At 36.7% G+C, this 16,289-nt stretch overlaps 3 protein-coding genes across 3 annotated transcripts; all 3 read left to right on the top strand.

Moving 5' to 3' along the window:
- Nucleotides 1-68: 68 nt before the first annotated feature.
- LOC110718661 (putative disease resistance protein RGA1) lies at nucleotides 69-6,439 on the top strand. Its single transcript, XM_021897542.1, has 2 exons — nucleotides 69-5,745; nucleotides 5,825-6,439. Exon 1 carries the CDS (start codon nucleotides 2,037-2,039, stop codon nucleotides 5,727-5,729), a length of 3,693 nt encoding a protein of 1,230 aa, XP_021753234.1. The 5' UTR covers nucleotides 69-2,036; the 3' UTR covers nucleotides 5,730-5,745; nucleotides 5,825-6,439.
- Nucleotides 6,440-8,798: 2,359 nt separating this feature from the next.
- LOC110718659 (putative disease resistance protein RGA3) lies at nucleotides 8,799-10,552 on the top strand. Its single transcript, XM_021897540.1, has one exon. It carries the CDS (start codon nucleotides 9,121-9,123, stop codon nucleotides 10,522-10,524), a length of 1,404 nt encoding a protein of 467 aa, XP_021753232.1. The 5' UTR covers nucleotides 8,799-9,120; the 3' UTR covers nucleotides 10,525-10,552.
- On the top strand, nucleotides 10,543-16,183 carry LOC110718660 (disease resistance protein RGA2-like). The gene is made up of 7 exons (XM_021897541.1): nucleotides 10,543-10,836; nucleotides 11,255-12,363; nucleotides 12,500-12,573; nucleotides 13,703-14,488; nucleotides 14,595-14,697; nucleotides 15,229-15,316; nucleotides 15,517-16,183. The coding sequence occupies exons 1-3, from the start codon at nucleotides 10,670-10,672 to the stop codon at nucleotides 12,508-12,510; spliced, it is 1,287 nt and encodes a 428-aa protein (XP_021753233.1). The 5' UTR covers nucleotides 10,543-10,669; the 3' UTR covers nucleotides 12,511-12,573; nucleotides 13,703-14,488; nucleotides 14,595-14,697; nucleotides 15,229-15,316; nucleotides 15,517-16,183.
- The last annotated feature ends 106 nt before the right edge of the window (nucleotides 16,184-16,289 follow it).

The raw sequence follows: 16,289 nt of genomic DNA, 5'->3' as shown, positions 1-16,289 counted from the left end.
AATTTTTTTCATTAATTTTTCTTTAATTTTTCGTATATGGATAATGATACCTTCCAAGTTACCTATATACGGAATACTACAACATGAAGAAATAAAAATAAAACCTGACTATTAAAAGGGGTGAGGATCATATATTCTACTTCGCATACATTCTTCACTTGTGTCCCAACTCCCAACTAGAGTTGGGCATGGGCTTGGTTGGCAGTTTGGCATAAGGGTCGATTAGACACAGCAAGAAAATGGGTTGACCTAGCATGAGAAGCATGCCGATGTGTGAGCATCATTTTCAAAATTTGGCATGATCACGATGGGGCGATTGTGCTCTTTTTTTTTTTTTTTTTTTTTCTTTTTAGTTTGGTCTATTGGCTATTAATTAATTCTTTGGTTGAGCATAAATCAAATGGAGGAATCAGAAAGTCATGGAAATCTGTTTGTAAATACAGTAATAGTTTCTCACACAATAGTTGTCCCATTATGAAATTCTAATGTCGTTTAAAGGTTCAAATAATAAACAAATCAAAATTTACGTAGCACTCACATACTATACTAAAGTCTTAAATCAACTAACCTATTAAGTACGGAGGTGCCCCACAACAATATCTTTCTTGATACTGCCAAAAAAAAAAATGAGAATTTTGTTTGTGATCTTGTGGAAATGTAGTGTATACTACTATTCAAAAAAAAAAAAAAAAAAAAAAATTGTAGTGTATACTAATTTGGTAACTTTCCATGATTCCATCCCGTTAATAAATGAATTGGGTTATTGTTTTATCACTTTACTAAGCAAATAATAACAATAACACAGATTAAGACAGAAATAAACTGCTGTAGGGAAATTATGATTCAGTTAAATAAAATCCACAGGCTGTTCCGTCAGAGGCGTTTCACGATTCATAGAATCATAATTGGAAGCTCCTCCTTCCTGTAGGCAAATTATGTTCTCAGCTAATTTACTACTTGTATGAAAAAAAACTCTTGAAGTACATAACGGGTGCACTTTTAGCGCCATTACGGGTGAATCTTAAGCTATACAGGAGATAAAATGCAGACAGCAAAACATTTCCATTCCTGAATCCTGATATTTGCTTAAAGCTGTCTTAGACTTACACATATCCGGATAAAATGACCTGATAGCAATTCATCATCACAAAATTATAAAAACCAAATATTTGAATTGTGGCAGATTTAATTAAGTGCAGTTTTTTAAGGAATTAAATTAACTGTGAAGCAATTGTCTAGAGTAGAAACTGCTGCAGGCTTGCAGCATTGATATTGTTTTGAAGTTGAGAACTCTGGTTAATCTTTACTTGATGTTTCATCCGAAACTTTGACAACTTTTTTGGTGAAATGGCTTCATTTTCAGCTCTCTCCATCAATTTCATCCTCTCCACGGGTGGACTTTTAGCGCCATTCCCGTGTTTTCACTCTGAAGACTTGTCAAATTCCTCTCCATGATGTATATCTACTGGATCCTGCAAATAGCCCAAGTCAAGTAAACGGAGGAAAATCTAATGTGAAAGGGCTCATTTCTAAGCATTTTATTAATTTTTGATTTTGTCTACTCTACGCTTGCTAACCATGAATTAGCCTCCCCAGTCCACAAAGGTAATAGCTTTTTTCAATTCTTATTAATTATTCACCACTTTTATTCTTAAGTCTTAGTCTTTATCTGCATCTTTGTTGTTTTTCTCTAACACTCCTCTTCAAAAAGATAATAATAAAAATTATAACAGTTTTCCACCAGAGTTTCACGTATAATATCTGTAAGAAATAATTTGGAAATTTCACAGCGAGGCAACTGCTCAAAGAAAAAGAGCAGAGTTATTTTCCTGAAATATGGTTACAGAGCATTTTCCAAGTAATTCCTCCTTATGACTCATATTCATAGCGTTTTGTAGTGCTGTCTAAATAATCCGTATACGTGCACATAAATTCAAAACATACAATTTTCTAATATCATTTGCATTTCCTTCATCACTTTTTCTTGTAAAAGTACTGACTGATTACTCATAAGGAAGTGAAAAAGTGCAGCAGGAATGGATGTGTCAGTAGTTCTCACGCTGGTACAAACTCTTCTCCAACTGCTGGACACTCCCATTGGAGAGGAAATTGAATCATTATGGGGTTACAAATCCCAGCTTGAGAAACTCAAGGCCACTATGTCTACCATCAGAGCGGTGCTCCTTGATGCTGAGAAGCAAGAGAGACAGCAACTTGAGCTCAGCCACACATTACAAGACAAGCTCGGGAGGCTCAAGGAAGCCGTTTACAAAGCTGATGACTTGTTTGATGAGGTTGCTACTCTTGCCCAGCGCAAGAAGCTTATGTCTGGTAGCAGTGTGAGGAAAGAGGTACGCCTTTTCTTCTCTCGCTTTAATCAGCTCCGTTCTGCTTTCAATATGTCTCGTGAAGTTAAAAAGATCAAGGAGATATTGAATGATGTTGCTAGAGATCATCATGGCTTTGGTTCGAGACCACAGCATGGTCATGAGGTATGCGAGGTGAAAAACGAAAGGGACTCTCACTCTTTTGTACATGAGGAAGATGTTATTGTTGGGAGAGATGAAGACAAGAGGATAGTGATAGATATGTTACTAGACAGTTCTGTTGCTGAGGATGTTTCTTTTGTGACCATAGTTGGGATGGGAGGGTTGGGGAAGACAACTCTTGCCCAACTTGTGTATAATGATGAGACAATCGAAAGGGAGTTTCCATTGAAGATGTGGGTTTGTGTCTTTAATGATTTTCATACCAAATTGCTTCACAAAATTCTAACATCTGTAACAAACCAAACAGATCATGATGGCTTAGAAATGGAGCAGCTCCAGAGAAGATTGCGACAAGAACTTGAAGGGAAGAAGTATCTGCTTGTTTTGGATGATGTTTGGAATGAGGATTTTAATAAGTGGCACAAGTTGAAAATTTTGTTAATCGGAGGTGGAAGAGGTAGCCGAGTTATTGTGACCACACGCTCTAAGAGGGTAGCAGACATGGTGGGAAACCGCTATATGTTTGAATTACATGGTCTCTCAGAGAGAGACTCCTGGAATTTATTTGAGAGAATGACACTAGAAACTGGGCAAGATGAAATTGAGCCATACTTGGTCAATACTGGAAAAGAAATTGTCCAAAAGTGTGCTAATGTTCCACTTGCCATAAGGGTTGTAGGAAGTCTTCTTCGAGGCCAGGCAGAAAGTAGGTGGCGATTTTTGAAAAACACTGCCTTGGCAAACATAGAACCTGATGAGAATGACATAATTCGTGCATTGAAGATTAGCTATTATTATCTTCCGTACCATTTGAAGAGCTGCTTCAGTTATTGTGCTGTATTCCCCAAGCATTACAAGATCAAGAAGGAGGATTTGATCAGTCTCTGGATGGCACAAGGGTTTATTGTTCCATTAGGCGGAGAGAGTCTTGAAGATGCCGGTGAGGAGTACTTCATGAATTTACTGCAAAGATGCTTCTTTCAAGATGTAGAGCGAGCTGACAATGGTGAAATTCTGACATGCAAAATGCATGATCTGATTCATGATCTCGCTATAGAAGTAGCTGGAGCAGAAATCTTGTCATTCAGCTATAATACAAGCTATTTTGATAAGAAAACTCGGCATCTATTTGTCAATAGTACTGTTGGTCGAAAAGATTTTAGAAGATATTTGACCACAATGAAAAGAATGCGTACAATTTTGAACATAGGGTACCCCAACCCTTTAGAAAGCCCTGATGTGCTGCTACCAAAAGTGAGATATTTAAGGGTATTAGATTTACATGGGGCTTCATTTGAAAAGCTACCAAACAAGATAGGTGAATTGTTGCATTTAAGATATCTTGACCTGTCTTGTAATCGTAGTTTATCTGTGTTGCCCTTGTGCATTACCGAGCTTTATAACTTGCAGACATTCTTATTGCGTGGTTGTGAGTCACTAAAAGAGTTGCCGAGGGACTTCAGAAAATTAGTTAATCTTAGGTGTCTAGATATATTTGATTGTAATAGTATGACACATATGCCTCCAGGGATGAATAGTATGACCTGTCTGAATAAGCTAACTATGTTTTTAGTTGGCGGTACAAGCAGTGCTTGCTGTTTGAGGCCAGTAGGTGCTGGTGGACTTAGCGACTTAAAGTATCTCAACAATCTCACTGGAAGTATGGAAATCAAGGTCCATAGAGGTTTAACATATGATGCAGCAGAAGCCAAGAAAGGGGGGCATCTGATCAACAAGCAAAATTTACGGGGCATAAACATATGCTGGACGCAAAAGCTTTGTGGAATGGAAAACCCCAGGTTTATTGAAGATGACAGTGAGGGTACTAATGCAGAAGCATTACTTCACGGCCTGCAACCCCACCCCAATCTAAAATTGTTTGGATTGTGGGATTATCCAGGTGTGAGGTTTCCGAGCTGGGGGAGCTCATTGATGAATCTTGAAACTTGTCTCCCGAATATTGTTGAAATTGAACTTTATGAATGTAAAAGCTTGGAGCATCTGCCATTATTGAGCCAACTTCGTTATTTGAAATCCCTTGAACTTGTTGGATTAATCAAATTGGAATACGTGGAGAGTATTTATGGAGACAAGGCACCCAAAGCATCAGCAGTGTCAAGAAAAGCAGTATCAGTAGCAGATGAGTTAGTCTTCTTTCCATCCCTTGAAAAGCTTGTTCTAGGAAATCTTCAAGAGTTGAAGGGATGGTGGAGATCATCATTGCATCTCGATGCAGACTCAGGTGACAGTGAGGCTGGACCATGTAAAAAATCATTCCCCCGGTTATCTTACCTGCATATAAGGTTGTGCTGGAACCTGACAGATATCCCTCTCTGTCCAAAACTGGAAAAATTGGAGTTGAGCAGATTCAATAAAGCATTGGGTCCAATAACTAGACCAAGAAGTGCGAGGAGATGCGTTGTTGATGCAAGGTCTTCCTCTACAGAATCAAATAGGCTGTACCCTGGTGATGATTCTCCATCAGCACCAAGCACTCGACAGACGCAGCAGGAGCAACAGCAGCAGCAAATACCAGGAGGATTGAAGGAAGTTAAGATAGATGAAGTAGGGTATCTGAAATCCTTGCCCCACGAGTCTTTTCAGAGCCTTTCTCATCTGGTGGTAAGAGGAGACCATGATATGGAAAGTTTAACAGAAGAGGCAGGGGAGGTGTTCCGAAGTGGCCGTCTGTCCTCTCTACACTCCCTTGTAATTTCTGACTGCTCCAAATTGAAGAGGCTATCAGGAGAGGGAGTGTGGGAGCATCTCACCGCCCTTGAGAGCCTACATCTGAAAATGCTTTCTGAGTTGGAGTTGGATGATGATTATGGAGATCTCAACACTCGAGAATGCACAACCGAGGATAATCATGGCTCTGATACTGACAGTCCCTGGAAATACCTTCATCCAACTCTGCATTCCTTAGTATTATGGTACCTCCCAAGGTTGGTGAAGCTACCAAAGGGAATGAACCGCTTGACTTCCCTTCAATTCCTACAAATTACAAACTGTGACAATTTTGAAGCCCTACCATCGTGGATAGCCTACTTCTCATGTCTCCAGTATCTTGTAATTCGGAATTGCAAACGACTGAAATTACTGCCAGAAGAGATTTGTCACCTCAGTTCCTTACAACAACTTGATGTGCGGGGGTGTTCGCCAGTGTTAAAAGAAAGATGCCAGGAATCAACTGGTGCTGATTGGCCCAAAATCCAACACATCCCTCGCATTGATGTGTAAAGGAAAAATTAAAAAGGTAATTATCATTCTCGCTTGTGGTTTATTTAATTTGGTCCGTTAGAAAAAAAGATTTAAGTATTGATCATTTTTAATAGGTGAGCGTAGGATTCTGCAGCAACTGGGATGATAACCACTTCTTTAAGCAGACTTACGCATTATCATGCAGATGTGAGTGTCGCCAGGATGACTACCTTCAAATGAGGTGATAGTGGTCAAGGTTGGATAAAAATGAGAGTTAGTCTCTGGTGACCATGTATTAAAACTGGGAATAAACTGTCTCTGACAGTCTGACCTCCTACATAAGCTGTAACATTCTGAACTGAAAACCGGCCTCGACTGAAAAAATTGAAGCCATATCTCTAATTGTATTGATGTTTGCTAGGAAATGAAGTGATACCTCCTGTTACAAAATTACCTTATGACCTGGTATATATTTTTCCTAGATTGTGTAAAAACATGGAATCTCATCTTTTGAAGTAATTGCTTGTAACTTCTTATAAGCAATTCAACCAAACATATATAAAAGAGAATCATCGCTCATAAATCTTATGATATGTCTACACATATTTGTTCGTGTAACATATACCTGATATACGTAGTATTAACAGCAAAAATGTTAAATCTCATTATTATGCAAACTATTCTATAAAATTCATTAGTGTTACTCTCTTTCATTCCATACGTTTGGGCTTGTGTGATTGAGTTGTGATTTGGTGAGGTTTGCATTGCATATAATGTTGGGATCTTCCTGATCTAGAAATTAAATTGAATAATCTGGAACTAGCAGTGCTAGTCCTGTAAAACATTATCCTTTCATCAAGTAATAGATTTTCCTAGATGCATATTACTTGCTAGTTGGCTACACTGCTATAATTGATTCTTGCCACATCCTTTTTGTCTCTCGTTTTCTACGGTCCAATTTCTTGTTCAATGACTTGGTGTTTTCAATGTGACTCAGGTAGGGCTGCATCCAGTTATCGGTATATGCAACGAGTTTGATGCTAATCTTGGACCTGTTACTTGGAGTGTCGCTTACCCTCCACAGGAATAATGAAGAATATCAGCGTCACTGTCTGCTGGGCCTCAACTCTCAAGTCAAGTAAACGAAGGTAAATAAGGGTTAGTACTTACTTGTGGTTCTGTTGTCTAGTGAATACAACTTGTACAAATAAGACAATGTGGTTGCATTCCGCAATTATTCATATCACATTCACATTCATTGCAAATTGAAAGAGTAAACTAATCAGAATTTTCTTAACCGTGTATGAAAATATTTCATATGTAAAACATTATCTTAACCTTTTTAATTGAAAAATGAGAAGAACGAATAGGATCAAAGAGAATATTATTATTTTTCATTCATTAAATTATGGTCAGTTCGTTTTGTTGATGAACATTTTTTAAGAATTAATTTTTGTGAATTCCCTTTGCTGGTTTTTCTAAGAAGTGGGTGCTTTTCATATTACTAGTACTAGTTAGGTTAATCCTGTGCGATGCACAATGATAACAATAAAAACTATACTTGTATATATATGTAAAATATACATATTTTAAACAAAACAAAATAAATCGTGATCGATCTGTCTCGTTAGATTAATTAAACTAAATTTTTAAAATGTTAGCATTCGTTTTTTATTCATTATAGAAAATTTGAAGAATTAATAAAGAGAGGAAACTAATCCAAACTCTACTATCAATAACAAAATGCATGAGATAGTTTTTAAAAATAATCTATGTAGGAGGAAAAAAAGAATGTGAGAGAGACTATCCGCTAATCATTTTTACTCTATAGAAAATTGTGTAATTAGTCAATTTAGTCGTAAAAGCTTTTAGAAAAATGTATGATTAGCGTTACCTTGAAAAAAAATGATGTCACAAATAGTTTAGGAGGGAATTTTTTTTATAAGAAGACGACGCATGGATAATGGTGATGTCAGCGGTAATTACTTTAGTATTTATTATAGATTATATTTGTTAGGGAAAAAAATTGACCAAATATCATTATAACGGGGATATGATACTCTTCTGTTAGGTGTAGATGTAATTGTAAAATACTTATTTGATTGATACACCATATATTATTCTTTACATTTATCACTGAATTTTTTAAACACTCATAATGGTCTAAGGATGTAGTTTTAATATACTCATGATCTAATTTATCGATCTTTCGTTATATTTCATGATTATTTTTATTATGATGTGCAAAATAAGAAGAAAATAAATATGAAGTATATTATAGTTGTAATTTGTCCATGTTATTTTTATATAAAAAAATTATTTTAATAATAGTGATGAAACTAGGACCTAACCTAGTATAATACTGATTATATCTTTAATAATTTAATATAGTCTATGTCCCAATTAACCGGGTATATATTTTTCTTAGACTGTAGAAACTGAGGAATTTTTCGAAATTGAGTAATTGCTTGTAACTTCTTATAAGCAATTCAACCAAACATATGGAATCAAAAGAGAATCAGCATTCATAAATCTTACTATCTGTCTATACATACATATTTGTACGTGTAACATATACATATCAGCAAACATGTTAAACCTTATAATGCAAACTATTCTGTAAAATTCATCAGTGTTATTCTCTCTTCACTCCATTCGTTTGGGTGCTTGTGATTGAGTTATGATTTGGTGAGGTTTGCATTGCGTATAATGTTGGGATAGACATCCTGATCTAGAATTTAAATTGATTAATCTGGAACTAGCAGTGCAGAAGTGCTAGTCCTGCATAAAATTATCCTTTCAATAAGTAATAGGTTGAATGTAGATATTAAAGATTTGCCTAGATATACAGTGCTTGCTAATTGGCTATGCTGCTATACTTGATTCTTGCCACATCCTTATTGTCTCCCGTTTCCTACGGTCCAATTTGTTGTTCACTGACTAAAACATATTTTCTAAATTTCTCAATGGTGAGAATATGTTTTATTAAAATCACGTCATCGGTCACCTGAAATAGCCGGAGGAAAGCGCATATCAAAGGTGGAATTATGAAAAGTTGTGATTATTCAAAGTAAATCGCCTAAAGTTATTATTTAAGTGAATTTTTCCTAATTACTCTATAATAAACCACTGTAAAAAAAAATTTGAATATAATGGGACTAACTTCAAATGAGTAAAAACTGACAAATAAAACGATTAGCTGTGTAGATCGAGTACGGAAAAGTAAATAGCTATAAAATGAAGGTACAAGACAACCTGTCTTTCAATTATTGTGGGCCTGTGGGGGGAACAAGCCTGAAAATTTGATGAGGATAAAGCTTGTCTTTTGAAAAATCCTAAACATTCACACCTAAAAAACTTACTCCCTTATTGATTCGTTTGCATTTCCTTGCATTCCTCAAAAACACAATAAACCCAGAAGAGAGAAAAGATGGATGTAGCAGGAGGGCTTTCACTGGTGCAAACCATCCTTCAATTGCTGGACTCTGCTGTTTTGAAGGAAACTCAATCTGTATTGGGTGTGAAGTCCCAGCTTCATAAACTCAAGAAGACTATGTCCACCATTGACGCCATCCTCCGTGATGCTGAAGAACAAGAGCGGCTGCACCACAGTCGTTCCAACTACACTGAACGTAACAGACTTGAGAGGCTTAAGGAAGCTCTTTATCAAGCTGATGACTTGTTTGACGAGGTTACCACTCTTGCTCATCTCAAGATGCTCATGCCTGGCGACAAATTGAGTAAATTGAGGTTACCACTCTCCCTTTGCTTCTCTCAGTTTAATCAGCTTCGTTCTGCTGTTAATTGGTCTCGAGAGATCAAAAGCATCAGGAATGAGTTGGATGATGTTGTCAAAGATCATCACCTTGTCGGTTGGTTTAGACACTCGGTTGTGATCGAGGACAGCCGGGTGAGAAATAACCCGAGGGAAACTCACTCCTATGTGAATCTGGAGAATGATGTGATTATTGGGAGAAATGATGATAAGAGGTTTTTGATAGATGCGTTACTAGACACTACTGTTGAGGAGAATGTTTCTGTTATCAGCATTGTTGGGATTGGAGGTTTGGGAAAAACTACTCTTGCTCAACTTGTCTATAATGATTACAAGATTCAGACAGAATTTCCGCTGAAGATGTGGGTTTGTGTCTCTGATAATTTCAATGTCAAAGCACTTGCTGGTCAAATCCTTGCAGCTGCAACCAACCAGGCTAATCAAAGTGATGGCCTAAGTATGGACCAGCTTCAGATAAAGCTTAGAGAAAAAATTGATAGGAACAAGTATCTACTTGTTCTGGATGATGTTTGGAATGAGAATTCTGAAGAATGGAGGAATTTGAAAACTTTGTTGGCTGGAGGTGGGAAGGGTAACAGAATTTTGGTGACTACGCGCTCTAAAAAGGTAGCTGTTGTCGTGGGAAGTTGTTGGACTCATGAATTGAAGGGTCTTTCAGACGAAGACTCTTGGAATTTGTTTCAGAGAATGACACTTGAACCGGGGCAACATCAAATAGAGGCAAACCTGGTTGATATAGGAAAAGAGATTGTTCGAAAGTGTGCAAATGTTCCACTTGCCATTAGGGTGGTTGGAAGCCTTCTTCGAGGTCAGGATGAAAGTAAGTGGCAGAATTTGAAAAATAACGCCTTGGCAAACATTATACAAGATGAGGCCAATGGCATAATACCGGTGTTGAAGATCAGTTACAATTATCTTCCATTTCATTTGAAGAGTTGCTTTAGTTACTGTGCTGTATTTCCCAAGGATTACAAGATTATCAAGGAGGACTTGATATGTCTTTGGATGGCTCAAGGCTTCATTATGCCAAGATTATAATTTCTCATTAAAACCGTTTGTGGGGGGTGTATCAAAAGCAAAATATTTAAGGGTATTACGTTTGAATCTTTGTGATGGATTGAAAGAGTTGCCGAGCGGGATAGGTGAATTGGTGCATCTAAGGTATCTTGACCTTTCAAATAATATGCTATGTGTATTGCCCTCATCCATTACCAAGCTTTATAACTTGCAAACATTAAAGTTGCGTGGGTGTAGGGTTCTAAAAATATTGCCAAGGGAGTTGAGGAAATTAGTTAATCTTAGGCACCTTGATATTTCTGGTTGCTCGAGTTTAACTTGTATGCCTCCTGGGATGAACAGCATGGCATCTCTGCGAAACTTGACAGGGTTTGTAGTTAGTGAGAGTGCAACAGGCAATGCAGGTGGGGGTTGTGTTGGTCAGCTTGAAAATTGGGATGATTTCACCAATTATACTCGCACTATGCTAATTGTAGTTAAAAAAAAACATGAGATACGATGCAGTAGGAGGGGGAATGCTAATAAAAAGTCCAAAATTGTGGGAAATTTTGTACAAGTGGGAAACAGAGGAGAATACTAATGCAGAAGTATTGCTGCAAGGCCTACAACCCCACTCTAATCTTAGAGAGTTAAAGTTGTGGAGTTATCCAGGAGCGGGGCTCCCAACCTGGATGATGACTCTCAGTTGTTGTCTCCCAAATCTTGTTCGAATCAAAATCAAGTTTTGTACAAGATTAGAGCATCTTCCGTTGATGAGTCAACTGCGTCATTTGAAAGTCCTTGCATTGAAAGGTTTGAGTGAAGTGGAGTATATGGAGAGTAGTAGTATTAATAGTGGAGATGATGATGAGTTGGTATTCTTTCCATCCCTTGAAAACCTGAAGCTTAAAAACATGCCAAAGTTGAAGGGATGGTGGAAGTCATCATCGGAATCAGAGGAGAGTGAGACACCGCATGCACCAAAACTTTCTCGTCTTGATATATATGGATGTCCAGAATTGACAACAGTTCCTTTGTTTCCGGGACTACAAGAATTGTACTTAGAAGATTTTAATGAAGCGCTGGGCCCAATAATGAGGGAGACTACTCATGGTTTGTCGTCTTCCTCAGTTTCTAATAATAATCATAAAGAGGATCAAGGGCGGCAGGGAAGATTGAGGGAAGTGACGACAGATAACGTGGGATATTTAACTTCTCTTCCCATCCACTCTTTCCACGATCTTTCGGATCTCCGTATTAGATTTGACTGGAAAGTGGAGGAATTGAAAACAGGAGAGGTGGGTGAGGTGTTCCGAAGCGGCCGCCTGTCCTCTCTTCGCTCCCTTGTTATTCATAATTGCCATAATTTGAAGAGTATATCAGGACGAGGAGTGTGGGACCAATTCACTGCCTTGGAGAGTCTATTACTGATTTATCTTCCTGAGTTGGAATTGGAGGATGAAGATGATGTCAGCAACAACAAAAGCACAGAAGAAGGATGCATTAATAATAATAATGAAGGAAGTGACGCAGAGATGCCATGGAGATACCTTGCTCCCACTCTCCGTTCCTTGTTTTTAGAGAGTCTACCAAAGGTGGTGAAGCTGCCAAGGGGGATTGGATGCTTATCATCTCTCCATTCCCTGGAGATTAAGGATTGCGACAATTTGGAAAGCCTAACACCATTAATTGGCGGCTTATCATCTCTCCAATCCCTGACTATTGATTGTTGTTCAAATTTGAAAAGAATGCCAGAAGAGATGCGCCACCTCACCTCGTTAACCAAGCTTCGTATAAGGAGATGTAGTCCAGTGTTAATGAAGGACTGCGAGAACAAGAATGGTGCTAACTGGTCCAATATCCAACATATCCCCAACATAGGTATGAAAGATAAAATAGGGATTATTACTATTATTATTGTCGTCTTTTCACTTTTATTTTTCCAACTTTTTTAAAGAATGGATTGCTTGCTGGCTTGCTTATCAACTCTCTAACACCTTTTTCATATTTGCTCCAGATTTATTCTAAAATCAGCGCCCGAAAGAATTCGTTTACTCAATGTTCTTTTATATATAACTCAACTGGTCAAAGGTAATAATGTCTACCCATATTATTCAAACTTGGATTTCAATTTTTGGGTTCATAGCATATGATGCCGTGTCAATTATCATGTTAGTATTACCATTTTAGTAGTTTTGGTCGCGCATACACGAAAAGTTTCAGATTGAATTAGAATATATCTGAAAATTAGAATATGATACAAGGGTATACATCATATTCTAATTCAATTAGAATATGATGTATACCCTTGTACACAAAACTAAGTACATGATTAGATCGAATTAGAATATATCTGAAAATTCAGACTATATTAGACCAGATTTCTTATGGTCAAATATTTGAAGTTTCAGATATATTGATTAAAAATTATGAGAATCAGATATTTGGATAACACCCTTTTAAGACATTTAGCAGTCACTTATGGATTTTAATATAATGAAGCTTATGTTGGTTGGTTACCAGAATACGGGTTATATTATATGTGTGGGTTTTGGCTGTCTAGTTTAATTTCACCATATATAGGTGTTTGTGTATATACGTGTTTATTTATGATATTGTGCAAAATGGAATATTTATGAAGCAAGGGGGGATGGATATTCCCTCATGCTTGCTAATCTTGGCTTTAGATTGTTATTGCCATTATCTATCTTGACAACACACAACCCTTAATATTAACTCCTTGATGAAAAGTACAAGTTGCTAATTGCTGCTGTAAGTATACTCTGATTTAACTCGTAAGTAGAATCAATAGTATTGCTATTTAATTTTTTAAACTATACCTTTGGAAAATTGGCATGCTTTGTTTTTTATGATGGTCAATCCATCTTTTTCTATGAGATGAGCACATCCTATTGTAATTCAACAAGGTTGATAATTAATATGTATATCACTACTGATTTTGCTAGATGATGCATATTCCTACTGATGATATCTGCCATATTTTCTAGTTTGATTTAGTTCATTAGTGTGCATTGAAATTAAATGTTCTGGTCCAGTCCTATGGCTCAATCCATGGAACTTTAATACATAATTATTTTGTTCAACCTCAAAAGTAGGTTCTGATACTGCTTGCTTCATATTTCTTACTGTCATGATTTTTCTAGCTGATAGGATTCATGTACTGTAGAACAGGAGTTTTACCGAATTTCTACTAAAACAGGATTGTTGCTTAAATTGCAATCAAAGAGTAGCTTAAATGAGATGAGAGCATAACAAGGGAAGGATGATTCTTGGATTCCAGTCACTGGGATCTCCAGTTTGTGAAATTCGATGCTGCTAGATTTAGCACTACAGCTCTACCATTGATCCACTTATCTAGTATTTATTTCACATGGGCTGAAAGGTTTCAGAGCAGGGAAGGAGAAGGTAACTATCTGCACTATGAAGTAATTGAGTTGAAGCTATATTTTACTGTTTCTGCATTATGCAGCGTGTGAATTTTGTATTCCCACATTAATTCATAGTAAAAGGTAATGGCCTTTATGATTGCCAATTTATATCTGGCTAGTAAATTTCTTGTTACTCAGTAGTAAACCTTGACAAAGTTTCTTGCATCTATTGTTCTTCCATCAGTGCTATATAAAACATCTTAGGCCTTGTCATTTAGCTATAAATGTCATTCTTTTAGAGCCCATTTATTGAAGTGTTAGGAAAACAAATGAGTCTAGAGTAGTTTGTAGTTTGTTCCTGTTTCATTTGTACTGTCCTTTTTAGTTCTGAAGTTGCAATCTGTTAGGTATTCAAATTAAACATTTCAAAATTGAACCATTTTAAATTTTGTCAAGCTATATGTACTGGTAAATTACGTAACATGTTTATTGTTTCTTCCTATTGTGTAAGCACTATGCGATTGCATACAGCTTGCTCTAATATAGGTGAATCTGAGAATTTAGGTTAGCTGATTAAGATTTCCTGAAGAAACGGCCACTTAATAATCAAGCTTCAGGTTCTCATTGTTCTATAAGATGCTTTTATCTGGGTCATTCTTGTACACAGTTACCTTCATAAACACTATAATTCCCAGTTTTGATTTAATCTCTGTCTTAAAACAGGGGAGTCGGCTTTTAAAAGGGGAAGAGTTGCTTGTAACACTAGAGGGCACAGCATGAGCTAAGATAATTTCCTTTCAACCATCATTAATCAAGGATCCTTAAGGTTGGTGGAGTCAATTGTAATTCCAAAAATGCTTATAATTTCTAGTAATTCAATTATGCAGAAAATTTCATGATTACAAGACTGACAATATGGACAATCTATTACACTCTAGTTCAACTTATGTTGTTGCAAGTTGTAACTGTTGTATTGATTTGGTCTATTGCAATTGCTAGTCTTCTAATAGTGTCTCAGACCAAACATGGCTGCAGCAAAGTTTTTATATTACTGTAGTCATCCTGGTAAGCTTAAATGAGTTGAATCACTGTATTTGGAAATAACTAATGATGCAAATTTTCTATGACGTCCACTTGAGAGTTCTATACTTAGGAGTAAGAGGAAATCTATCAAGATTTACAATTAATCGTTCTATCAGATTATGCAATTTATCGTTCTATCAGATTATGCAATTAAAAAGACTAGAGAAACCAACTGCCTTTACAACCTTGTCAAAGTGCTTGTTTATGATATGGTTCTAAATGTTGTACTATATCTTTTTTCTTTTCTTTTTTTGGTCAAATACTTGTCATGCAGAAAGATTATCTCTTGAAGTGTTTGACTTGAAGGAGACTCAATATAATACTCCAGATTCCAGAAGATCGCCTCGTTCAAGTATTATCAGGTAGCAAGGAATCATTTCTGAATGCTATACCAATTCTCTTTTTCGTCGTGTTACAACAATTTTTAGCTTTTGCTTCATCTTCCAGATAGTACACTATATTTAAAGTTAAATCAATGTTATTGTGGACTAAATGTTCTCTGTGGTGTCAAAATATGGAGTTGTAAATTGGATGAATGTTTTTTGTTTGTTTTTTCTTACAGTTGTCAATTAGAAGGGCTGTGAACTTAACATTAAAAGTTCCGTGGTTCTCATCTTGGTGTTTCGCGTGATATTTCCTGATACCAGTTGGTACCAGAGAAAGGTTTTAACGTGAAGAGGACTTCAATGCTGCTTTGATGAACTGATTATCGGAAACTCCCCGTACAACCACTCTGAAGTTAGGCAGATTTCCAATGTCAGAATATCAACATCTTTTCTTTTACTTAGCAAGTTGTGAAAGGTTCCTTGGGGAAAGAATACATTCGTTGGATGCTCTGGTTCCAGAAATCACATGTGGCTACAATGCTACATACACCTGGGAAATGGTTTAACAAGAGAAGGTGCTCTATCAGAACATGTGATATATATTGCAGCAGCTACAGGCTTTGTTGCTCTTACTATATTTGGAAGGCTACAAATTACATGATTTCCTGTCAAAAATATCTTTTATTGTACTCTATAGAAGTATAAGAATAAAAGTCGACTAAACAATGTTTTAGGGAATAAACCCTACAGAGTTGTAGTATTTATAGAGGCGGCGTAATTGGCTTAAGGGTATTTGAGGAGAACCCTACCTAGTAGGTGGCTCTTTTTCCCTTGAGCTCTAGAGTTGTAAAAATATTTCTCTTCACCTGTTTTACTTTGCAAATGAGTAGCCTATGTTATACATATGTTCTCTTTAACTGCTCTAGGTTCCAAAGAGAAACAATATTTTTGTCCAGACTTCAGACGATATGACAGGCATCATTATTAGAATGGAGTTAGAAACCCAAAT

Source organism: Chenopodium quinoa, unplaced genomic scaffold (assembly GCF_001683475.1).
Source record: "Chenopodium quinoa cultivar QQ74 unplaced genomic scaffold, ASM168347v1, whole genome shotgun sequence".
NCBI classification, from domain to species: Eukaryota; Viridiplantae; Streptophyta; class Magnoliopsida; order Caryophyllales; family Amaranthaceae; genus Chenopodium; species Chenopodium quinoa.
Note: the sequence above shows the minus strand (reverse complement) of the source record. Positions and strands in the feature narration are given on the sequence as shown.